Source organism: Heliangelus exortis, chromosome 3 (assembly GCF_036169615.1).
Source record: "Heliangelus exortis chromosome 3, bHelExo1.hap1, whole genome shotgun sequence".
Taxonomy (NCBI): domain Eukaryota; kingdom Metazoa; phylum Chordata; class Aves; order Apodiformes; family Trochilidae; genus Heliangelus; species Heliangelus exortis.
Window position 1 is genome coordinate 114,199,780 of NC_092424.1, and position 24,841 is coordinate 114,224,620.

At 57.0% G+C, this 24,841-nt stretch overlaps 1 protein-coding gene across 1 annotated transcript; it reads left to right on the plus strand.

Annotated features, from left to right (window-relative positions):
• The first annotated feature begins 1,026 nt into the window (after positions 1 to 1,026).
• LOC139795396 (L-gulonolactone oxidase-like) lies at positions 1,027 to 23,888 on the plus strand. The gene is made up of 12 exons (XM_071742352.1): positions 1,027 to 1,185; positions 4,428 to 4,529; positions 5,025 to 5,150; positions 6,385 to 6,479; positions 7,616 to 7,706; positions 9,322 to 9,507; positions 18,061 to 18,168; positions 18,522 to 18,598; positions 20,318 to 20,467; positions 21,440 to 21,604; positions 22,875 to 22,965; positions 23,600 to 23,888. Exons 1-12 carry the CDS (start codon positions 1,183 to 1,185, stop codon positions 23,726 to 23,728), a joined length of 1,323 nt encoding a protein of 440 aa, XP_071598453.1. The 5' UTR covers positions 1,027 to 1,182; the 3' UTR covers positions 23,729 to 23,888.
• The last annotated feature ends 953 nt before the right edge of the window (positions 23,889 to 24,841 follow it).

The window sequence follows — 24,841 nt, forward strand, 5'->3', positions numbered from 1 at the left end:
GTTGGATCTCCGGGAGTTCCAGGCTTGGAGCTTCTGCTCCTGGAGGTCACCTTGGTGGAATTGGCTGGGAAAAAAAAAAATAAAATCCTTCTCATCACCCTGCTCCTTAATGAGACACAGGGAGGGGGTTGCTTCTCACCAAAGCCCAGCCAGGGAGGAGCCTGCTCAGCTCCCCCAAGTCCTTGTCCTTCAGAGGAGGCTCAGGAGCTGGGCAGATCCTCTCCCCTACTCTGCTCCTGCTGGGGGGGGAAAAAGGAGCTCGGGGTGCAAGGTGTGGAGTGTGGCCCCCAAATCCTGGCTGAGCCTTTTCCCCATTCCCCATTCCCTGGGGATGCAGGGTCAGGGGGAGGACTCCCCAAAAAGGACACGGCTTCTCCCCCCCAAACCCTCTAAAAAAGAATCTTTTCCCCCAAACCCTCTGAGCTACCTTCTCCCCAGCACCCTCTGAAGCACCCTCTCCAAGCACCCTCTCCCCCAAACTCTGAAGCATTTTCTCCCCAACACCCCATCAAGCTTCTGCTGCCCCCAACCCCTCTAAAGAATCTCTGCCCCCAAACCCTGAGCTATCTTCTCCCCAACAACCTCTAAAGCACCTTCTCCCCAAACCCTGAGCTATCTTCTCCCCAACATCCTCTAAATCATCTTCTCCCCCAAATACCTCCATTTTCTCCCCAACACCTGCTGAAGCATCCTCTCCAAGCATCTTCTCCCCCAAACCCTCTTCTCCCCCCAAAAAAAGATGCCTCTGAGGCATCTTTTCCCCAAAGTCATCTGAAGCATCTGCTCCCCCACCCCCTCTAAAGCATTTTCTCCCCCAAACCCTGAGCTATCTTCTCCCCAACAACCTCTAAAGCATCTTCTCCCCCAAGCCCTCTGAAGCATCTTCTCCCCCAACTCCGTAGAACCTCCTCCCCAGAACCTGAAGCACCTTCTCCTCCTCCCAGCAGGACTTGGGACCCCCGGATCCTGTTTTTCCAGCCCGGAAGGAAACTCCCATCCCTTCTCCTCCCCCGGGCAGATCCCAAGGCAGGGGAAGGGCTGTTACTCATTATCTCCCCAGCTCCTTCTTGAGCCACAGCTCAGGACCAAGCTCCAGCAGCCGTTATCCCACCAGGATCATTCCTTGTCCTCTGGCTCGGAGCACCTGGAGTCCCGGTAGCGACTCCTGGAGAAGCTGACGGGATGGTAAGGACAAGCCAAGAGGGGGTTTTCCCACTTTTTTGGGGGTTTTTTTGGGGGATCCGGGCAGTGTGGAGCCACGTGCTGGGGTTGGGAGCTGCTGGGGGCGATGTGGTTGTGTCCCCACCTTTGATCCGGATTGAGGATCCGGATTGAGGATCCGGATTGAGGGCATCCGGATTAAAGCCATCTCACCGGGATGGGAACTGGGAAAAGGGTTTCGGAAGGGAGAGAGGGACAGAAATCCAAGAGATCTCCTGGAAGAACCGGGTCAAGGTCCGGCTGCTCAGCAGGAGGAGCTCAGCAGCTCCTGAGGCTTTTCCGTGCCCTCAGCTTTGTGCTTTTGGGGTTTGTGGGGGGTTTTTTTTTGTTTGTTTTTTTTTTTTTGCTTTTCTGGTTCGTTGTTTCGTTGGGTTTTTTGAGGGGTTTTTTTTTTCTGTTTCTGGTTTTTGGAGGGTTTTGTTGCTTTTTGTGTGTGGTTCTGTTTGTTTGGGGTTTTGTGTGTGTTTGGTTTTGTTTCTTTTGTGTTCGGTTTTAGTGGGTTTTTTTTTTCGTTTGGGCTTTTTTTTTTTCTGTGGGTTTTCTTTAGGGTTTTGGTGGGGGGTTTTTGGGTGTTTTTTTTTTTGTTTGCTGGTTTGGGGTCTTTTTGGTTTTTTGGTGGTTTTTTTGTGGTGTTTTTTTTGGTGGGTTTTTTTGTGGGGTTTTTTTGGGGTGGTTTTTTGGGGGGTTTTTTGTTGGTTTTTTTTTGTTGTTGTTGGGTTTTTTTGGTTGGTTGGTTTTTTTGCTTGTCTGTTTTGGGGTTTTTTTGTTTGTTTGCTTGGGGTTTCTTTCCTGCTTCTCTCCCTCTGGACCTGACTCTCAGCCCAACTCCAGGTTCCCATTTCCAGGACAGCCCCAGCCCCACTTTCCCCTCCACCCCCAGGGCTCCCATCCTCCCCAAACACCTTCCCGATGGCTCTGCCCTCCCGGCAGTGTCACCAGGGGGTGGGGGGACATCCAGTGTCCCCGTCCTGTTCCCTAAAACACCCTAAGGGGGGGTGGGAAAAGGGTGGCAGGGGGGGAGGGTGCTGCAGACACCCCTGGGGGAAGTTTGGCCACTTTTGGGGTCTCCCTTTGGGTGGGAGCTGAGCCCATGGGAGGGGAGGAGAAAGAAGACGAGGGGAGGGAGCCTGGGTGGGAGAGGGGAGGGTTTGGATCCATCGAATCCTTTGGAAAAGACCTTTGGGATCCTCAAGTCCAACCATTAACCCCAGCAGTGCCAGGGCCACCCCTGCCCCTTGTCCCTCAGCCCCACATCTCCAGGGCTCTGAAACCCCTCCAGATGGTCCATTTCACCCCAAAACGTGGGTGGCTTGGAAGGGAAAAACTGGGAGAACCCAAATCCTCCTCTCCATCCCCTGTCAGATCCCAACCCCCCTGGCTCTGCTGGGGCTGCAGCCCAACCTCTCATATCCAGCTCCTCATGGCCAACTTCTCTACACTCCCAAGGATCCGGGGGTTCAGGACATTCCTCCTCTCCCGTGCTCTAAGAGACACCAAGTTTTTCCCCCAGTGTTTTCCTCTCCTGGAGACCCCCTCATCATGGTGCTGGACACAGGCTGAGGGGTTCCAGAGAAATCCTTCCAGGAGTGAAACGCTCCAGAAAACAAAGGGTGCCATGGAGGGAGATGCATGTCCTGGGGGTGTTGGGCAGCCCTAGACCCCCCAAAAAGGAGGGGAACCCATTTCATGGCTGTGCTGTCCCTCATAAACCATTTCCCAGCAGCCTCCACCAGGGTTTCGTGATGGGGTTTTTGGAAAGCAAAGGTGCAGATCCCTTCAGCAGCAAAGGGGGGGGCACAGGACAGAACCATCAAATTGTTGTGGTTGGAAAAGCCCTTTGAGATCATCAGCTCCAACCAGCAACCCCCACTCCATGTCCCTCATCCCCACATCCCCAGGGCTTGCTCTGAAACCCCTCCAGGCATGATGGGGACTCCAGCCCTGCCCTGGGCAGCCTGGGCCAGGCCCTGACAACCCTTTCCAGGGAGAAATTCTTCCCCAGCTCCAACCTAAACCTCCCCTGGCACCACTTGACTTGTGCCAAAAGTTCCTCTTCTCCCATCCCTTGTTCCTTGGGAGCAGAGCCCGACCCCCCCTGGCTCCAACCTCCTCTCAGGGGCTTGCAGAGAGCCACAAGGTCTCCCCTCAGCCTCCTCTGCTCCAGGATCAGCACCCACAGTTCCCTCAGATGCTCCTCACAACTTCTCCACACCCTTCTTGATATTCTCCAGACCCTCCTCTTTACTCTCCAGACCTTCTCCTTGCTCTCCAGACCCTTCCCAGCTCCATTCCCATCTCCAGGTGGGCAAAGAGCCCTGCCAGGGAAAGCACCACATGCTCCAAAATCCAGATTTTAGGGATTAGGAGCTAACCCAGCAGTGCCAGGACCCCCCCTGCCCCATGTCCCTCATCCCCACATCCCCAGGGTTTTCTCTGAAACCCCTCCAGGCATGATGGGGACTCCAGCCCTGCCCTGGGCAGCCTGGGCCAGGCCCTGACAACCCTTTCCAGGGAGAAATTCTTCCCCAGCTCCAAGCTCCAGCTCCCCTGGCACAGGGAGCAGGAGGCAGGAGACCTGCAGAAGGTGACAAGGGAAGAAATCGATCCCCTGCTGCAGCCCAGGTGGGAGATGTGCTGGGTCAGAGGGATTCAGCAGCATCTCTGGGGCTTGGTGCCCAACCCCACCCCAGCTCCTGCCTTGGCCAAGCCCCATCCAGAGCGTCCTGGGGATGTTTTTGTCCTGGAGCTGGGATGGGACTGGGTCTGATGGCCGTGCCCACCGTGGGGACTTTGTCTCGGGGTGGGTGGGTGAGGTTGGAAGAAGCTCCCACCATGGTCCTCGTGAGGAGCCCCTGCCCATGGGGACATGAGGTAGGGATGGGTGCTGGGCCCACGTCTGGGGGCAGAGCAGAGCAGAGGAGCCCATGGAAATGGAGAGGAGCCCAGCACCCATCGTGCTGTGGGAGGAAGGGATGGGCTCTGCTCCAGGGAGATGGCTCCAAACACCCCAGGGCATCCTCCCACTGCTCCCCACTGCCTTCCCCCCATGGAGACATCCCTGCTCCAGGGACTCGAGGGGTTGAGATGCCCATAAATACTGAATCCTGGTGGAATCCTGCCTCTGGCACAGTGGGCTTGGCAAATGGAGGTTGGGCTGGGTGGAGGAGGAGAAGGCACCTCTGGTTTAGCTCTTGGTTCTGGTCTAGGTTCACGGGCAAGGAGGAGTCAAGTTCCAGAACTGGGCCAAGACCTATGGCTCCTCTCCAGAGCTGTACTTCCAACCCACCTCGGTGGAGGAGATCCGAGAGGTAAGGGAAGTGCTTCCAGGAGACTTCCAAGTGCTTAGAGATGAAGGGAAAAGCTGGGCAGGGCTGGGATGCTCCATGGTCTCCAGGTGACAGGTGGTGACAGCCCCATCCTGCTGAGCAGACGTCTGAAAGGCTCAGGAAATGGGGACACTTGGGGACACTTGACTCTGTTCCTTGGCCATCAGCATCTGGCATCCTCCTCCAGCCCAGCTGAGGGCTGGGACTCCTGGGTCACTTTTGTCACCCCAGAGATGCTTCTGTCCTCCTAGAGTGTCCCCGTTGTGCATCTCCTCCTGATCACGGGATCGTGGATTGGGTTGGGTCAGAAGGAACCTTTCAGGATCCAGGCTGATCCATCCCAAGGGCTGTCTTAGGAGATGTTTGGGCTCCAGGAGGGGTTTTAACCCCAGATGATGAGTTGTGGAGTGAGGGATGGGTGGGACACAGCTCTGAGGGAGGTGGTGGGATGCTCAGGGCCACTTCTTGTCTCTGCAGATCCTGGACATGGCCAGGCAGAGGGACAAGAGGGTGAAGGTGGTGGGAGGTGGCCACTCTCCTTCTGACATCGCCTGCACCGATGACTTCATGATCCAGATGGGGAAGATGAACAAGGTCCTCAAGGTGAGGCCAACCCCTGAAACCTGGGGCCACCTCTGTTGGAGTGGCCGCCGAGGACAAGGAGACCAAACCCTGGGAGGGGTGAAAGGATGGGGAGGTTTCCTCTCCTCACAGCCAGGAGTTCCTCCAGAGCAGCCCCTGAAATGCTGGGGCACGACCTGCTGGGAACTGATGGGAAAACCCTTTCCAGGGAGAAATTCTTCCCCAGCTCCAAGCTCCAGGTCCCCTGGCACAGGGAGCAGGAGGCAGGAGACCTGCAGGAGGTGACAAGGGAAGAAATCGATCCCCTGCTGCAGCCCAGGTGGGAGATGTGCTGGGTCAGAGGGATTCAGCAGCATCTCTGGGGCTTGGTGCCCAACCCCACCCCAGCTCCTGCCTTGGCCAAGCCCCATCCAGAGCGTCCTGGGGATGTTTTTGTCCTGGAGCTGGGATGGGACTGGGTCTGATGGCCGTGCCCACCGTGGGGACTTTGTCTCGGGGTGGGTGGGTGAGGTTGGAAGAAGCTCCCACCATGGTCCTCATGAGGAGCCCCTGCCCATGGGGTTGTGAGGTAGGGATGGGTGCTGGGCCCACGTCTGGGGGCAGAGCAGAGCCTGAGCCTCTCTTGTGGTTTGGCAGAGGTGGGAGAAGCTTTGAAATGGTTCTGTCTGCAGTGAGGGCTTCCCCTTGGCACCGTGTCCCTGTCACAGCAGGGGCTGCTGGCTGGGCAGGGGGTACTGGCAGGGTCACCCCTCCCCACTGCCCATGGTTCCTGCATCAGATGGGCCACTTCCCCATGGGAGATCCCTCTGTTTGATGCCCCTCAGACCTTGCTGGTAATTAAGAGTGATAATTAAGGAAGGGACAGCTGCCTCCCCCCCAGCTCTGCCTGTCAGGAGGGAGCTGAATGCTCCTTCCAGCAGGAGCTGGCAGAGCTGTGCTGGGGGTTGTGTTCTCCCGTGGGGTGACCGAGTGGGAGAAGTTATGGGGGAGGGTCCCCAGCCCTGAGACCCTCAGGGGGCATCCAACTGGGATGGGGACAGGAATGGGGACAGGAATGGGACAGGAATGGGGACAGGAATGGGGACAGGCATCTCCATTGAGCTGGCTGAAGGTCTGGAAGAGGTGGGAGGTGGGGATGGAGCAAAGCCAGCCCTGGTGGCTGTCCCATGGAGACCTCTGGGCTCCCTGGGTGCTTCCCACGAGGTGTTTCTCCTGCCAGCTGTGTGACCTTCCCTTGGCATCCCCTCCTCTGCAGGTGGACAAGGAGAAGCAGCAGGTGATGGTGGAAGGGGGGATTTTCCTCTCGGATCTGAACGTGGAGCTGAGCAAACATGGGCTGGCCCTGGCCAAGTGAGTGGGACAGGGACACAGGGCTTGGGACAAGCTGGGCTGTGGGAGGTGTCCCTGCCCGTGGCCAGGAGGTTGGGATTTAATGACCTTTAAGGTCCCTGGAGGTTGGAACTAAATATTCCTGATTCTTGTCCCTTCCAACCCAAACCGTTCTGGGATGCCCATCCCCACGTGCCCAGCTTGGCACTGGTTGCAGGGAGGGAGGGACCTTGCTGTGTTTGTCACCTCCTGTCCTCCTGGCTGCTGCTCCACAGTGGTGGGTGGGGGGTTCCTCATCCCTTCCTCCAAACCCACGGGGGAGGGAGGTCTCCACCCCACTTGGATCTCTGCAGGATGCTGGGGGGACTTGGTGACTTGGGGCACGTCTCCCCCATGAAGTCCCCTCTGCTTCTCCTGCCCGGGGACATCCTGGTGGCTCTGTCCCATGGGGGTGTCTGCACATGGCCCACAGACCTACCCACTGGTGGGAATGGGTGGAAAAACCTCCCTTTTGGAGGTCCTGGGGGTGTCCCACAACGTGTCCCAAGGTGTCCCACACCACGTCCCACAGTGTCCCACACCATGTCCCATGGGTGTCCCTCACCATGTCCCATGGGTGTCCCTCACCATGTCCCACAGAGTACCACATCATTTCCCAAGGTGTCCCATGCCATGTCCCACAGTGTCCCATGCCATGTCCCACAGTGTCCCACACCATGTCCCTCGGGTGTCCCATGTCATGTCCCTCAGTGTCCCACACCATTTCCCAAGGTGTCCCACACCATTTCCCAAGGTTTCCCACACCATGTCCCACAGTGTCCCACATCCCATGGGTGTCCCACACCTTGTCCCAAGGTGTCCCACGCCATGTTCCACACCATGTCCCACAGTGTCCCACACCATGTCCCACAGTGTCCCACACCATGTCCCACATTGTCCTACACTACACCCCTCGGGTGTCCCACACCACGTCCCACGGGTGTCCCATGCCATGTCCCACAGTGTCCCACACCATTTCCCAAGGTGTCCCACACCATTTCCCAAGGTGTCCCACACCATGTCCCACAGTCCCATGCCATGTCCCACGGGTGTCCCGCAGTGTCCCACGCCATGTCCCACGTGCTCAGGTCCTCACCATCCCCTTCCTCTGCTTCCAGCCTAGGAGCAGTGTCTGAGGTGGCAGCAGCTGGAGTGATTGGGACAGGGACACACAACACGGGGATCTCCCACGGCATCCTCCCCACCCAGGTGAGCCAGGAGCAGGGACAGGAGCAGCTTGGGGGCTGCAAGGGAGAGGTCCCTGCCCTGGTCTGGTTCTGGTGGGCCCAGTTTGGGGTAAGGGAGGAGGAGGAGGAGGAGGAGGAGGAGGAGAAGAAGGGAAGGAGAAGGAGAAGGAGAAGGAGAAGGAGAAGGAGAAGGAGAAGGAGAAGAAGGGAAGGAGAAGGACAAGGGAAGGAGAAGGAGAAGGAGAAGAAGGGAAGGAGAAGGAGAAGGAGAAGGAGAAGGAGAAGGAGAAGGAGAAGGAGAAGGAGAAGGAGAAGGAGAAGGAGAAGGAGAAGGAGAAGGAGGGAAGGAGAAGACCTTTCTCAGCAAGCAGGAGGGATCCTGGTCCCATCAGGATGGAGCTGCTGGAAGGGGCACCTCCAAGTTGCCCGTGCACAGTGTGAAGCATAAAATCAGAGGATGGTTTGGGTGAGAAGGGACATTTAACAATCATCCAGTCCATGGGGAGGGACATCTTCACCCAGAGCAGGGACATCTTCACCCAGAGGTCACTCAGAGCCCCATCCAACCTCCCCTGGAATGGTCCCAGGGATGGGGCATCTCCCACCTCTCTGGGACACCTGGGCCAGGGGCTCAGCACCCTCAGCATAAAGAATTTCTCCCTGAAGACCTCCCCTGCCAGCCCCAACTCCTCCATCCATGTGCTTTATGGTCCCACCACCCAAGGAGCCAAGCTCCACACCAGTGGGATAGGAGTTCTCATACTGGAGCCCCCCCAAACCCAAGGTCCAGGTCTGGTTTTAATGAGAGAGTTGGGGAAAGTTCTCCACTCCCAGCTCCAGTCCTGCAGGGTGGTTCCAGTGATGGTTCTGCAGACATCAAGTCACGTTGGGGGAGTTTTCCTCCTTCATTTGGTGGCTTTTCCTGATGCCCTGCAGAACGAGAATCAGCCTTTGATGTCCCTCCATCCAGGTGTCCCTCCATCCAGGTGTCCCTCCATCCAGGTGTCCCTCCATCCAAGTGTCCCTCCATCCAACTGTCCATCCATCCAAATGTCCATCCAATTGTCCCTACACCCAATTGTCCCTCCATCCAGGTGTCCCTCCATCCAATTATCCCTCCATCCAGATGTCCATCCAGGTGTCCCTCCATCCAATTGTCCTTCCATCCAGATGTCCATCCAATTGTCCCTCCATCCAGGTGTCCCTCCATCCATTTGTCCCTCCATCCAGATGTTCCTCCATCCAATTGTCCATCCAATTGTCCCTCCATCCAGATGTCCATCCAAATGTCCCTCCATCCAATTGTCCCTCCATCCAGGTGTCCATCCAAGTGTCCCTCCATCCAGGTGTACCTCTATCCAACTGTCCATCCAATTGTCCCTCCATCCAAGTGTCCCTCCATCCAGATGTCCCTCCATCCAATTGTCCATCCCAGTGTCCCTCCATTTGATGTCCCTAACCCTGTCCCTACCCCAAGGTGGTGGCAGGAGATGGGGCTGGTGGAGCCAAGCTCAGCAGAAAGCCCCTTGGGATGGTGCTTGGGGACTCTGGGCATTCCCAGCTGGAAGGTTTGGGGTGGGATGGGAGGGTCCTGGCTTGGAGCTGGGGGAGGCTGAGGTTTTGCTCCCTCTCTGCAGGTGGTGGCCCTGACTCTGCTGACAGCCTCGGGGGAGATCCTGGAGTGCTCTGAGTCCACCAACCCTGACATCTTCCAGGCTGCCCGGCTCCACCTGGGCTGTCTGGGGGTGGTGGTGACAGTCACCTTCCAGTGTGTCCCCCAGTTCCACCTGCACGAGGTCACCTTCCCCTCCACCCTCACCGAGGTAGGACCCGGGTGATGCTCCCAGAGTTTCCTGGCGAGGGTGGTGTGGGCAGAGGTGGGGGCTGGGGAAATGGTTCTGCTCTGTGTCAGCATCCCAGCCTTTCCTTGGAGCCCTCTCCCCCTCCACGGTGGTGGGAAGTGGGATGGAGGAAGCTCCTCCAGGGCTTGGATCAATCCTCAGAGCAAGATGTGAGCTCCTTGCCTTGAGGGGAGTGATGACCCAGCTGGGTCCAGGTCTCTGGTGCTGGGACATTGCTGGAGGCTGCAGCAGGAGCTAAAGCTGGGGAAATGGTTCCTCTCTGTGTTAGGATCCCAGCTGTGATTTTGTGGTTTTGATTGTGAGGAAAAAGCAGCCACTGGTCACAGACATCACAGGGATTTACAGAAATAACAGGCTGTAGGATTTAAGCAGCTTGCAAAGATTTGTTTTAGGGAAAGGAGACAATAACACCACCTCTAAAAGGAAAAAGAAGTTTACAGGAGGAGAGGATTTACAGAAATTGGTCACTTTGGGGAGAGAGCTGTTAAGAAAAGGAAAGAAAACAAGAGAGTGTGACAAGTTGAGGTCCCTGAGGCACTGGGGACAGAGCCCTGGGATGCTGGTGGTCCAGAGATGCTGGAGAAGGGTTTCCACCTGCCAAGCTTTCCATTCCCAGCAGGAATTTCCCAGGCTGATTTCCCTTGAGAGGGCCATGAAATATCCTTTTTTTTGTTTGGTTGGTTTTTTCTTTCCTTTTGGGGCAATTCATCTCCTGAGCTTTGTGAGCTCGGGGCTCCATGTGGCTTTGTGGCCCGTGGTGGTTGTGCTGCTGGTCCCTCAGAATGCATTTTTTAGGCCCCTCGGGCGTTTCTGCTGAGCAGTTTGCAGGAATTCTTGCTCCTGGGAGCACATCAGACCCCCCTGTTCCCAGCTCCGCCATCACATCAACCCCTTTCAGCTCCCGGGTGCCTTTCCTTGGAGCCTTCTCCCCCTCCACGGTGGTGGGAAGTGGGATGGAGGAAGCTCCTCCAGGGTTTGGATCAATCCTCAGAGCAAGATGTGAGCTCCTTGCCTTGAGGGGAGCGATGACCCAGCTGGGTCGAGGTCTCTGGGATGTTGCTGGAGGCTGCAGCAGAAGCTGAAGCCCACAGAAAAAAGGGAAAGGATGGGGAAAGACCTGGGGGATTTTATGGAATTCCTGGGTTCAACGGAAGAAGATAGATTGCTGGATGGGGAAACTGAGGCACGGAAGGGAAAAAGAAAAAAACAGTAGTGGTGGAAAGGAACCTCTCCAGGAGCTTGGATCTGCTTGTCCTGCACTGCTCTGACATCCCCACTGGAGCATCCTCAGAAGAAACAGCTCCAAGTGGTGCCAGGGGAGGTTTAGGTTGGAGCTGGGGAAGAATTTCTCCCTGGAAAGGGTTGTCAGGGCCTGGCCCAGGCTGCCCAGGGCAGGGCTGGAGTCCCCATCATGCCTGGAGGGGTTTCAGAGAAAGCCCTGGGGATGTGGGGATGAGGGACGTGGGGCAGGGGAGGCCCTGGCACTGCTGGGGGAAGGGTTGGACTTGGTGATCCTAAAGGTCTTTTCCAACCTAAATGATTCCATGATTCCAAGTTGAAAGCCCTGGTGGCCTTTGAGGACTGCAGGCACTGGAAGGAGTTAAAATTCTGGATCATGGAATCACAGAATGGGCTGGGTTGGAAGGGACCTCAGAGCTCATCAAGTCCAACCCTTGCTCCACTCCCCCCGTGGTTCCCAGCCCATGGCACTGAGTGCCACATCCAGGCTCTTTGGAAATATCTCCAGGGATGGAGAATCCACCCCTTCCCTGGGCAGCCCATTCCAATGCCTGATCACCCTCTCCAGAAAGAAATTCTTTCTCATGTCCAACCTAAACCTCCCCTGGCACAACTTGAGACCTCTTGTGCCCTCTTGTCTTGCTGAGAGTTGCCTGGGAAAAGAGCCCAACCCCCCCCCCTGGCTCCAACCTCCTTTCAGGGAGTTGGAGAGAGTGAGGATGGGGAAACTGAGGCATGAAGTCCACCAGGAGTTAAAAAACAGGGGACTGTGGGGGGGAGAAAGAACCTCTCCAGCACCTTCAGCCTCTGATCATCTTCCTCCTCCTGTGGTCTGAGCTCCCTTCTTCTGCATCCCTCAGCACCATCCTCCTCCCTTCTCTGCTTTGGGTCTCAGGTCCCAGCCCTGGCCCCAACTTGTGTCAAGCTGAGCTCCTGAAAAAAAAAAAAAAATGAAAGAGTCCTTGGAGCAAAAGCAGCAGCCAAAAAAAAAAAGAAATAAATTGTTGTGGGGGATGGATCAGAGCCACAGAGCTGGGAAAGCTCCAAGAAACGTTTTGTCCTTTTTGTTTTTTAAAGGACTGAATAATTCAGGGAACTGTTCTGGGGGGTGCTCAGCAGTGCCAGGACTCTGCAGTTCACCCACTTGGCTGGGATCTTCTTCCAAAGCCCATCCCAACCCTCCTGTTGGGGTTGGAGGGGTGCACAGAGAGGTCCAAGGGCATTACCTGAGCCCACGTGTGTCCCCTTGTCTGCTGTCACCCCAAAATGCAGCTGCCAGAGCAGGGCAGAACCTTGGGGGCTTCTTGTCCCTGGGAGGTGAGAAGGGAAGAGAAAGGAATTTGGGGAGCCCTCCTGAGATGTTTCTCCAGGGTGCTGTCCCCTGCCTGCAGGGTGTCCCTGAGCTGGGCTGTGCAGGCTGCAGAGCTGAGGGCTTGGTGTGCAGGGGCTCAGGAGGAGTTGTTGGGTTTTTTTTTACCTGGGAATTTGTTCCCTGAGCTGCCACATCCCTGGTGTCCTACAACAAGGACTTCCCCAGGATAGCATGGAATCCCAAACTGCTTTGGGTGGGAAGGGACCTTCAAGAGCATCTGGTTCCATGCTCAGGGACCCCTCCCCCAGCCCAGGGGGCTCCAAGCCCCATCCAACCTGGGCTGAGACACTGCCAGGGATGGGGCAGCCACAGCTTCCTTGGGCAACCTGGGCAACCAGGGGCTCAGCACCCTCACCCCAAGCAATTTCTCCCTCACATCTCAGCCCCAGCTCCCCTCTCCCAGCTCCAAACCCTTCCCCCTTGTCCTATCCCACTCCAGCCCAGCCAGGACATCACCTTATTCCAGGCCACCACTAACCCATGGCCCACACCTGAGAATCACAGAATGCTCATGGCTGGAAAGGACCTCTGAGATCACCAAGTCCAACCAAACAATTTCTCCCTCCCTCCCTCCCTCCCTCCCTCCCTGCCCAAGATCTCCTCTCCATCTCCCCTCTCCCAGCTGCAAACCCTTCCCCCTCGCAGGCTCCCATCCCTCCAGGCCCTTGTCCCAAGTCCCTCCCCAGCTTTCCTGGAGCCCCTTCAGGCACTGGAAGGTGCTCTAAGGTCTCCCCGTTGCAGCCTTCTCTTCTCCAGCCTCAACACCCCCAACTCTCTCAGCCTGGCTCCAGAGCAGAGCTGCTCCAGCCCTCCCAGCAGCTCCAGGGCCTCCTCTGCACTGGCTCCAACAGCTCCGTGTCCTTCTGCTGATGGGGACCCCAGAGATGGACACATGTGGGGTTGGGTGACCAACACGGGGATGGCTGGGGTGATGCTGAGCTTCTCCTCCCCCCACACCCCAAAGTCCTTCTCCTCAGGGCTGCTCTCCAGCCTTTCTTCCCCCAGCCCAGGCTTTGCCCCAACCCAGCTGCAGAACTTCACACTCGACCTTCTTGACCTTCACCCATTTTTTTCCAAACACCTTGCAGTACATTTAAACGTGGCAGGACCCAGCCAGCTCCTCACAGCTTGCTCCTCACCCACCCTGCCAGCCCTTTTGAACCCTCCCCGTGGCCTCTGCTCCCTTTTCCTCACCCAGCCTTGCAGCTCCAGGCTCATTCCCCACCTCCTCATCTGCTTCCCAGCTGGAAAACTTCAACCCCACGCTCCACGGGATAACCCCGTGCCTCCAGCTCCAACCCCAGCTTGCCCCACCTGAGCTCAGCACCTCCTGCCCAGGCTCTGCCCCTCACTTGCCAAGCTCAGGAGCATCTTTTTCCTCCCCATTCCCTCGGGGAGGGTGGCAGAGGGGGCAGGAGCTCTGGGAATATCAACCCCTTTTATCCCTTCGCTCTCACCGCCGCTCTCCGCGGCTCCTCCAGTTTTTCATGTCGAGTGGCCCAGCCAAGCAGAAGAGAATAATGGCCAAGGGAGCAGGTTGCTTGAAATATTTAAGCCTGAGTTAGCTGAGATGTTGGCAAATCATCTGTGTGTCAGAGGAGCTGGGGCTGGGTGGTTATGTAAGGGCTGCCCGCTCCGGCCTCGTGATGGAGCTCCCGAGGCTGGGATGAGCTCAGCTCCTGGGGCTGACCCCAGGAACGGGACTGGGAGGGTTTGGTGGCAACAGGAAAACCTGCAGAGCATCTCTGTGGGGTGGCAAGGGTGGGCTCAACCTCTCCTTGCCCCAGACCTGGCTAGGGAGGAGGGGTCAGACTGGGATCTGATGCTGCATCCCCTGATCTCGGTGGGGTCGGGGGTTCCTGAGCTGGAGGGGGTTTGTAGCTCCTGAATCCCAGGGTGGTTTGGGTGGGAAGGGACCTTTCAAGGCCATTGAGTCCAACCCCCTTGCAGTGAGCAGGGACATCTTCAACCAGATGAGGACACTCAGAGCCCTGTCCCTGACCTGGAGTGGTTCCAGGGATGGGGCATCTCCCACCTCTCAGAGCAGCCTGACCCAGGGTCTCAGTGTGAACATTCTCTTCCTTAGAACTGCTCTAAACCCCCCCCCCCCATGCTCAGTTTAAACCCATCACCCCTTGTCCTGTCACTACAGGCCCTGCCAATGAGTTTGTCCCCATGGCCAAAGGTTTGTCCCCATCACAGCTGGAGAGGCAATGAGTAGTGAGTTGAGTTTCTGCTCAGGAAGGTCTCTGATCACTTCTGAACCCATGCAAAGCTCTCACCACAGCCTCGTGACCCGCTGGGGGCAGAAGTGCTTCTTATGGTCTGAGCCCACCACTTCCTAACCCTAAATTGAAGCCCAACCCTTCGGAGGATGATCCTGGGATGGATCCTTCCAGGCCAACTCCTCCAAGACCACCCAGAGCTTCAACCTTCTCTCCACTGTCTGACCTCATCCTTCTCAGCCCAAAATGTTTGTTTTGGTGTGTGGATGGGGCCCTGCCAGCTGGTGCTTGGACATCCCTGGGCATCATCCCCTGATGTGCTGGGCAGAGTGGAGATGAAAGGGGGGGGTTGAGGAGGTTGAGTGTCTCCTCTTCCAAAATGTTAGCTCTCCATGCTCCCTAACTCCCCTTCATCACCCTGGGGGACCTATGGGACACGTGCTGAGTGACTTCTGGTGCTTCATCCTCCACAGCACCTTGGCCACATCTCTCCTGTCTTTCTCCTTCCCCTGAGCAGCAACCCAACCCAGCAGGCTGCCTCACCCCCCAGCTCAGCAAGTTCTGCAGGAGGTTTGCAAGCCCTGCAGCTTCTTTTGACCTGGCCTTGAGGAAGCTGAAGGGATTAGCTCTGAGCCTCCTGGGAGGGAAGCAAAAAGGAGCAAAATCCATCTCTTCTCCCCCCACCTCCTCTCCGGGGGCTCTTGATGCTCCAGGGGTCATCTCCATCACCTTCCTTGGCCGCCTTACAGCACTGAGATTTCCACCACTTGGATGAGGTCCCCAAGGACTCCTGGAGCTGCTTGCCTTCATCTCGAGCTGTAATTATCCTACAAAGTCGTGGGGCTTTTGTTTTCCTCCCCAGCTCTCTGCTTCTCTTATCTGGAGGATCAAAAGCACACATTGAGAAGGTCGCTCACCCCCGCCGGCGATCTGCTGCCCGCCCAGGACACAAACCCAGCCTGGCAGGATCACCTTGGGAAAGCTGCTTCTGCTCCTCCCCTCTTGGGTTTTAGCTCCCCCAGGCTTTTGTGTTCCTCAAGCAAACTGAGGAAAAAAAAAAAAAAAAAAAAAAAAAAAAAAAAAAAAAAAAAAAGAAAGAGAAGGGAGGTTGGAGATTTTGTCCTGATTCCACTGGAACAATCCTGCCAACCTCAGAACTGAAAGTGGCCGGAAAATCAGCCTGGGTTGGGAAAGTCTTGGGGATGTTCCACACCCTTACAGTGAAGCTGTGTCCATCCCTGGGGTCCCCATCAGCAGAAGGACACGGAGCTGTTGGAGCCAGTGCAGAGGAGGCCCTGGAGCTGCTGGGAGGGCTGGAGCAGCTCTGCTCTGGAGCCAGGCTGAGAGAGTTGGGGGTGTTGAGGCTGGAGAAGAGAAGGCTGCAACGGGGAGACCTTAGAGCACCTTCCAGTGCCTGAAGGGGCTCCAGGAAAGCTGGGGAGGGACTTGGGACAAGGGCCTGGAGGGATGGGACCCTGCGAGGGGGAAGGGTTTGCAGCTGGGAGAGGGGAGATGGAGAGGAGATCTTGGGCAGGGAGGGAGGGAGGGAGGGAGGGAGAAATTGTTTGGTTGGACTTGGTGATCTCAGAGGTCCTTTCCAGCCATGAGCATTCTGTGATTCTCAGGTGTGGGACATGGGTTAGTGGTGGCCTGGAATAAGGTGATGTCCTGGCTGGGCTGGAGTGGGATAGGACAAGGGGGAAGGGTTTGGAGCTGGGAGAGGGGAGCTGGGGCTGAGATGGGAGGGAGAAATTGCTTGGGGTGAGGGTGCTGAGCCCCTGGTTGCCCAGGTTGCCCAAGGAAGCTGTGGCTGCCCCATCCCTGGCAGTGTCTCAGCCCAGGTTGGATGGGGCTTGGAGCCCCCTGGGCTGGGGGAGGGGTCCCTGACCATGGCAGGGGGTGGAATTAGGTGACCTTTAGGGTCCCTTCCCACCCAAACCCATCTGTTACTCTATGATTTGGGGCCTTTTGGGGGAGCTGCAGATGGGAAGCAGAAGAGCCCAGTGTTAGCAGGGGTTCTCTCCATGAAGCCCCTCACCTTCTGGCAGGGTTCCCAGCAGGATGCTCACAGCTGCAGCAGCCCAGCCTGCTCATCAGTAGTTCAATGAAGACAAATAACCCTTCTGGGAAGGAGCAGCTCCACAGCTGAAGCCACCTCAGACCTCCTGGGGTTTTATCCAGGGCTCGCTGCACCTTCTCTTGGCTGAAGGAAACTCTTGGAAGCAAGGCTGGGGGGGGGTGAAGTCTTTCTGCAGAGCTCTGGGAGATCTCAGGTTGGAGAAGCTGCTTGCAGGAGGGAAGTGCTGACCCTGCTGAGACAGCAGCGAGGAGGGGTGAGCAGAGGCTTCCCCCAGCCCTGGCCACCCAGGCAAGGCAGAAGGGATGAGTGGTGAAGGGTCTCCTCATGTCTGTGGGTGCTGCTGTGTCAGGCAGGGATTATTTCCACCTGGTGGCCCTGGGATCGAGCTGAGGAAGTTCTGGGGCTGTGGTCGTGTCCTGGGGGGCTGTGGACACCTCCTCGAGGGTCCCCTGCATTGTTCCCCTGGTTGCTCAGGCTCCTGGTGCCTCGCTGTCCTCAGCTGCTGGCAGGCAGGGTCCCAGGGAGGCACCTTCCTGAAAGCTCTTTCTTGTGTTGTTATGAATAATTTGGTGATTCTGCAGCTGCAGCAGGGAAGGTCCCTGGGACAAGGCCCTGGAGCACCTCCTGGCTCCATCCAGCGTGGCATCCCAGCTCCATCCCTCCTTTCCAGAGGGTTGTGAAAGCCAGAGAGGGAATCCCTGGTGCTGGGCCTGGAGGTGGATTTTGGAAGCCCCTCAGCATTCCCAGATGGGTGCAGAGGTCCCTCCAGCCCTGCCTGGGCAATGCCTGCTGGGGCAGTTTGGGGGCTGCAGAGCTTGAACTCAGACGTCTGCCAGGTGCTGTCCCAGCTGCATCCTCAGGACATTGGGATCTGCCATGGCCAAAGCCAAGGAGAGGATGGATGGATGGATGGATGGATGGATGGATGGATGGATGGATGGATGGACGGACACACACAGCTCCCTGCCCCTCATCCCAGGGATGGGATCTCCTCCTGCTGCTTGGCTGGGCTGGGTTGGCCTCCAACCCAAATGTCAGCAAGGCTTCAAGGGAGGGGATTGTCCCCTCTGCTCTGCTCTGGGGAGCCCCCCCTGGGGTAAAGCTGGGTCCATCCCTGGGGTCCCCATCAGCAGAAGGACACGGAGCTGTTGGAGCCAGTGCAGAGGAGGCCCTGGAGCTGCTGGGAGGGCTGGAGCAGCTCTGCTCTGGAGCCAGGCTGAGAGAGTTGGGGGTGTTGAGGCTGGAGAAGAGAAGGCTGCAACGGGGAGACCTTAGAGCACCTTCCAGTGCCTGAAGGGGCTCCAGGAAAGCTGGGGAGGGACTTGGGACAAGGGCCTGGAGGGATGGGATGGGATAGGGGGGAGTGGTCACTTGGGCTTGGTGGTCTTTAACCAGACCAGCTGGTCTTCAAGGTCCCTTGCATCCCCAACCTGTCTGTGTGCTCTTCAGTGCTTCCAGGACACCCCAGATCCCTTGGACCTTCCCCAGCATTCCTGGAAGTCCTCTGTGGTGCCTCCAAGCCCCGTTCCCAAGATTGCTGCTCCAAGGAGGCAGGAAGCAATTCCCAGAGCAAGCCCCCACTTCTCTGCTTGTTGCAGGTCCTCAACCACCTCGATGACCACCTCAAGAGGTCCCAGTACTTCCGATTCCTGTGGTTCCCTCACAGTGAGAATGTCAGTGTTATCTACCAGGATCCCACCACCAAGGCAGGTCCCACCAAGCTCCCCTCCCTACTGCACCCCAGGAGGGGCTTGTTTAGGTTTGGCTTGAAGTCCAAGGGCTGCTGGGGGGGCTGGGGGAGCAGCTGGGGGTCGGGCTGGGCTCTGCCTGTCCGCGGTGTTCTAGAGGTGCAGCTGGGACTATCCAGGCTCTCCCCATCCTGATGAGAAAGCCTGGTTTGTCCTGGCACTGGATTTGACCCTGGGAAGGAGATTTTGGGGATTTCTGGCTGTGCCTTTCTCCAAACCCCCACAGCCAGCTCGGTTCTTGGTCCCAGGACCTTTCATGCAAACCCTTCTTGTCCCTAACGCCCATCATCTTCCTCTGCTTGGCTTTGCAGCCCCCCATGTCCTCTGCCAGCTGGCTGTGGGATTATGCTGTTGGATATTATCTGCTGGAGTTTCTGCTCTGGATCAGGTAGGAACCAGATTTGTCTCCCAGGTTTGTCCAGGGTTGGACTCCCATCCACATTTCTTCTCCTCTATCCCTTTCTGCTGAAACCTTCTCAGCTGGGAGGACTCTGATGTCCATCCCGGGGGTAGAAGGAAGGAGATGTTTGATCTCCTCTGAGCAAACTCCTGTGGAAAAAGGAGCAGAGCTGGGCTGGGCTGGATGCCTGGGGCTGCACTGCCCTCTGGTGTGCACAGAGCTGAGGATGCTGTGGATGTGCTTGAGAAGGGTGGGCTTGGCATGAGAGGAGATCCAGAGGGGTTGTGGAGGTCCAGGGGTTTGCTCTGCTCTGAGGAGCCCCCCCTGGGGTAAAGCTGTGTCCATCCCTGGGGTCCCCATCAGCAGAAGGACACGGAGCTGTTGGAGCCAGTGCAGAGGAGGCCCTGGAGCTGCTGGGAGGGCTGGAGCAGCTCTGCTCTGGAGCCAGGCTGAGAGAGTTGGGGGTGTTGAGGCTGGAGAAGAGAAGGCTGCAACGGGGAGACCTTAGAGCACCTTCCAGTGCCTGAAGGGGCTCCAGGAAAGCTGGGGAGGGACTTGGGACAAGGGCCTGGAGGGATGGGACCCTGCGAGGGGGAAGGGTTTGCAGCTGGGAGAGGGGAGATGGAGAGGAGATCTTGGGCAGGGAGGGAGGGAGGGAGGGAGGGAGAAATTGTTTGGTTGGACTTGGTGATCTCAGAGGTCCTTTCCAGCCATGAGCATTCTGTGATTCTCAGGTGTGGGCCATGGGTTAGTGGTGGCCTGGAATAAGGTGATGTCCTGGCTGGGCTGGAGTGGGATAGGACAAGGGGGAAGGGTTTGGAGCTGGGAGAGGGGAGCTGGGGCTGAGATGGGAGGGAGAAATTGCTTGGGGTGAGGGTGCTGAGCCCCTGGTTGCCCAGGTTGCCCAAGGAAGCTGTGGCTGCCCCATCCCTGGCAGTGTCTCAGCCCAGGTTGGATGGGGCTTGGAGCCCCCTGGGCTGGGGGAGGGGTCCCTGGCCATGGCAGGGGGTGGAATGAGGTGACCTTTAGGGTCCCTTCCCACCCAAACCACCCTATGACTGATTCTGTGAGGTTGGGGTGGGAAGCAGGACCCTGGGGGGACAGGATTCCTGAGCTTGGACTCCATGAAGGGGGAGAAGAGGGATGGTGACCCCTTAGGACTCTCCCAGGGAGTCCACCCTGCCACTTCACCCTGTCCCCAGTAGCTCTGGGTCCCCCAGTGCCAGGATGCTCACCAGGAGGCACTGAGGCCTGGGGGAAGGTGATGTCCCAGCAGCCCCTGTCTAGTTTGAAGCAAGAGGAGGGAGCTGAGACAAGGGTGTAAGGTCCAGGATCAGATGGGGTGAGGACTGATGGGCTCCTGGCAGGGCTGCAGCACCTCATGGCTGCAGAGTTTCCCAGGCAACTCTCAGCAAGACAAGAGGGCACAAGAGGTCTCAAGTTGTGCCAGGGGAGGTTTAGGTTGGACATGAGAAAGAATTACTTTCTGGAGAGGGTGATCAGACATTGGAATGGGCTGCCCAGGGAAGGGGTGGATTCTCCATCCCTGGAGATATTTCAAAAGAGCCTGGATGTGGCACTCAGTGCCATGGGCTGGGAACCACGGGGGGAGTGGATCAAGGGTTGGACTTGATGAGCTCTGAGGTCCCTTCCAACCCAGCCAGTTCTAGGATTCTATGATCTCACCTCCTGCTCTGGCCCCTGCAGCACCTTCGTGCCCAGCTTGGTGTCCTGGATCAATCGCTTCTTCTTCTGGCTCCTCTTCAGCTCCCGGGTGGAGAACATTGCCCCCAGCTACAAGATCTTCAACTATGAGTGTCGCTTCAAGCAGCACGTGCAGGACTGGGCCATCCCCATGTGAGTGGCTCTGCAGACCCCCCCTGTCCCTCCTGCCCCCTCTCCCATCCCCTGCCCGGAGCAGGAGCAAAGCCATGGAAAAGGGATCTGGCTGGGAGGCATCCTTCCTGCCTGCACCCCTCTCCTGGGGAACCACACCAGAGCCTGGGTGATGGGTGGGATGTGCTGGGATGTGGTAGGCTGGTGAAGGGATCCAGCACAGATCCTATGAGGAGAGGCTGAGGGAGCTGGGGGTGTTGAGGCTGGAGAAGAGGAGGCTCAGGGGAGACCTCATCACTCTCTCCAACTCCCTGAAAGGAGGTTGGAGCCAGGGGGGGGTTGGGCTCTTTTCCCAGGCAACTCTCAGCAAGACAAGAGGGCACAAGAGGTCTCAAGTTGTGCCAGGGGAGGTTTAGGTTGGACATGAGAAAGAATTTCTTTCTGGAGAGGGTGCTCAGGCATTGGAATGGGCTGCCCAGGGAAGGGGTGGATTCTCCATCCCTGGAGAGATTTCAAAAGAGCCTGGATGTGGCACTCAGTGCCATGGGCTGGGAACCACGGGGGGAGTGGAGCAAGGGTTGGACTTGATGAGCTCTGAGGTCCCTTCCAACCCAGCCCATTCTGGGATTCTATGATCCCCTGGGTTCCTGTGGGGCCAAGGATGGAGCTGTGGGGCTGGGGCCTCCAAAGCCCAAGAGAGGTTTGGACTGGGTTGACTGGTGGCCTGGCTGTCCTGGGGGTGCCAAGTGATGGCACTCGAGATGAACTTCTCCATAACCATCCCAGAATCAGAGGTCAGGCTGACAAGCCCGGGCTCGCCCAGGTTCTCCTTGTAGGTGGGCATCCTCCAGTTTGCCAACCTCCAGTCAACTGGGACCTCCCCAGTTAAGCAGGGCTGCTGAGAGGTGATGGAAGTGGCTCCGTGAGCGCTTCCAGTTCCTCCAGTCCCCGAGAGGATCCCATTGACCCGGGCTGGGGGCTTCTCCTGGGCAGTGAGAAGACAAAGGAAGCCTTGCTGGAGCTGAAAGGTGCCTTGGAGAACAACCCCAAGCTGGTGGCTCACTACCCCGTGGAGGTTCGTTTTGCTCGGAGGGATGAGATCTGGCTGAGCCCCTGCTTCCAACGGGACAGCTGCTACATGAACATCATCATGTACAGGTCAGCCCTGGCCCTCTCTCCTCCTCCTCCTCCTCCTTGGATCAGGGTCCTGGTGGAGCTGGAGACCCTGCAGCAGGAGATGCCCATCTCAAACACACCCAACACCAGCTCCTGGGTGGTTCTGAAGAGCTTGGGTCGAAGGGGCTCCTTCACCTCTGCCCACTCCCCACACTCAGACGTTTGGAAGCACCTCCCAGAAGGGGTGGGATGGCCTTGGAGCACCCTGGAGCCCTTCATCCCTCGTTCTTGAGGATGTAAAAGAGTGGTGAGGCTCTGGAAGGGGCTGCCCAGGGTGGTGGTGGAGTCGCCATCCCTGGAGGTCTCCAAGGAGGGTTTAGATGTGGTGCTCCTGAAGCCAAAAGGCCCAATAAAACTGTTTAGAGACAGAGTTTGAAGCCTTTAAACAGCAAAGGTTTTATTTGCAGATCCAGGGAACTCCCAGCTCTTGCTGGACAAAGAGTTCCAGGGTTAAGGGAAGGGGTTGGGGTATTTATACAGGAAAAGGGGAGGTTACAACATTGTTACATTCTCAATTCTTGCTGACTTCATTAGATTGTTACAAGGCAATATCAGACTCTCTCCATAACTTTCTTCTTGTCTGTTGGGGGTGACATCCTTTATGTTCCATAACTTTCTTCTTAGCTGGTGGTGGTGACATCTTTTATGTCCTTCTCGTGCAGACGTTCACATTCTTTGGTGCCCAGCTGGCTCCTAAATGGCCTTGGCAGTGCCTTGTTTTAAAAACAAGACCTACACTTGTAATGATCTTTGAGACAGAAGCTGATCTCATTCTGGCCTTGTGTTTGGTTACATTGTTCTGGTGGAAAATGACACCTCTCAGCTGCTTTGTTCACTTCTTTCTCAGTTTAACCCTAAATTTTACTGGTTATGAACACAAATTCATTAACATCTATTACAAGTTTTAATTCTACATAAAGTAGACTCACACAAACAGCTTGGCCTGCTCTCCTCTCCTTACAGGAGTTAATCCTGTCAGGATCTTTCTCTTTTTCACTCCAGGACGTGGCTCAGGGGTTGGGTGATGGTTGGACTTGATGATCTTGAAGGTCTTTTCCAACCTCAGTGATTCCCTGAGGCTCCCCTGGCCGTCTGCTGGTGGGGTGCTGCTTCTCAGAGGGTTTCCATCAGCTCCTCAAAGAGCTTGGGCTGGGTCCCTGGGGTCATCCTCCCCAGCTGGGGGGTTTTCAGGGGGTTCAAATCCCACCACAGCCTCAGCTAACACCCTCCCTGCCTCTGCCCCCCACCCCAGGCCCTATGGGAAGAATGTCCCCCGCCTCAACTACTGGCTGACCTACGAGGGCATCATGAAGAAGCACGGGGGGAGACCCCACTGGGCAAAGGTACTGGGGGTCCCACTCCTCTGGGAGGAAGAGGCTCTGCAGAAGGGGGTTCTTCTCCATCAGGGCTCATCCATCCATCAGAGGAGGAGGAGGGGGGTTTGCAGTGGTGTGGAGGTCATAGAACTCTTCCTCCTCCCCATCCCATCCCTTCATATCCCATCCCTTCATATCCCATCCCTTCATATCCCATCCCTTCATATCCCACCCCACCCCACCCCACCCCATCCCACCCCATCCCACCCCATCCCACCCCACCCCACCCCACCCCATCCCACCCCTTCCCACCCCATCCCACCCCTTCCCACCCCTTCCCACCCCTTCCCACCCCATCCCACCCCATCCCACCCCTTCCCACCCCTTCCCACCCCTTCCCACCCCTTCCCACCCCTTCCCACCCCTTCCCACCCCATCCCACCCCATCCCACCCCATCCCACCCCATCCCACCCCTTCCCACCCCATCCCACCCCATCCCACCCCATCCCACCAGGCTGTTCCCAGAGGGAGATGGCAGATCCCCTGGGCATGGGGATAAAGGGATGGAGGTCCCACCACTCCTGGAGGGGCTTCCAGCAGCATCTGGAGATGGGGGGGCCAAGGCTGGGCAGCCCTTCCTGGACGTTTTCTCTCTTGCAGGCTCACAGCTGCACCCGGAAAGACTTTGAGAAGATGTATCCAGCCTTCTCCAACTTCTGCTCCATCCGGGAGAAGCTGGACCCCACAGGGATGTTCCTGAACACCTACCTGGAAAAAGTGTTTTACTGATGGGGGCGGCGTGGAGATGGGGGGTGGAGGAGAAATCAGCCCCAGTTCTCAGGACGGTGGCTTGGAACCCCACAAACCCAGGCCAGGCCGACCAGAAATGGGGTGGGAACACACGGGTTGGGTATTAAAAAACCTGAAGTTTTACTCTAAAAAGTGAAAAGGGTTTGAGACTCTTGTCAGCCAATAACAAGCACGGGCCCAGGAGTTAACACAACACAGCCAGATGCAGGTTCCTCCAGCTCTGTGACTCAAAGGGAGCAATTAGGTACCTAACGAAGGGAGGGACCCTCTCTGCAGGAGCCTCCTTGGGAGAGGAATTCCCTTGGATGAGGAGCTTCCCTGGGAGAGGAGCTTCCTTGGATTAGGAGCTTCCTTGGGAGAGGAGCTTCCTTGGGTGAGGAATTCCCTTGGATAAGGAGCTTCCTTGGGTGAGGAATTCCCTTGGATGAGGAGCTTCCTTGGGAGAGGAGCTTCCTTGGATTAGGAGCTTCCTTGGGTGAGGAATTCCCTTGGATAAGGAGCTTCCTTGGGTGAGAAGCTTCCTTGGATTAGGAGCTTCCTTGGGAGAGGAATTCCCTTGGATAAGGAGCTTCCTTGGATTAGGAGCTTCCTTGGGAGAGGAATTCCCTTGGATAAGGAGCTTCCTTGGATTAGGAGCTCCCTTGTGTGAGGAATTCCCTTGGATAAGGAGCTTCCTTGGATTAGGAGCTTCCTTGGGAGAGGAATTCCCTTGGATAAGGAGCTTCCTTGGATTAGGAGCTTCCTTGGGAGAGGAATTCCCTTGGATAAGGAGCTTCCTTGGGAGAGGAATTCCCTTGGATGAGGAGCTTCCTTGGATAAGGAGCTTCCTTGGGTGAGGAATTCCCTTGGATGAGGAACTTCCTTGGGAGAGAAATTCCTTTGGAAGAGGAGCTTCCCTGGGAGAGGAGCTTCTTTGGATTAGGAGCTTCCTTGGGAGAGGAATTCCCTTGGATGAGGAGCTTCCTTGGATTAGGAGCTTCCTTGGATGAGGAGCTTCCTTGGGAGAGGAATTCCCTTGCATGAGGAGCTTCCTTGGATGAGGAGCTTCCTTGGGTGAGGAATTCCCTTGGATGAGGAACTTCCTTGGGAGAG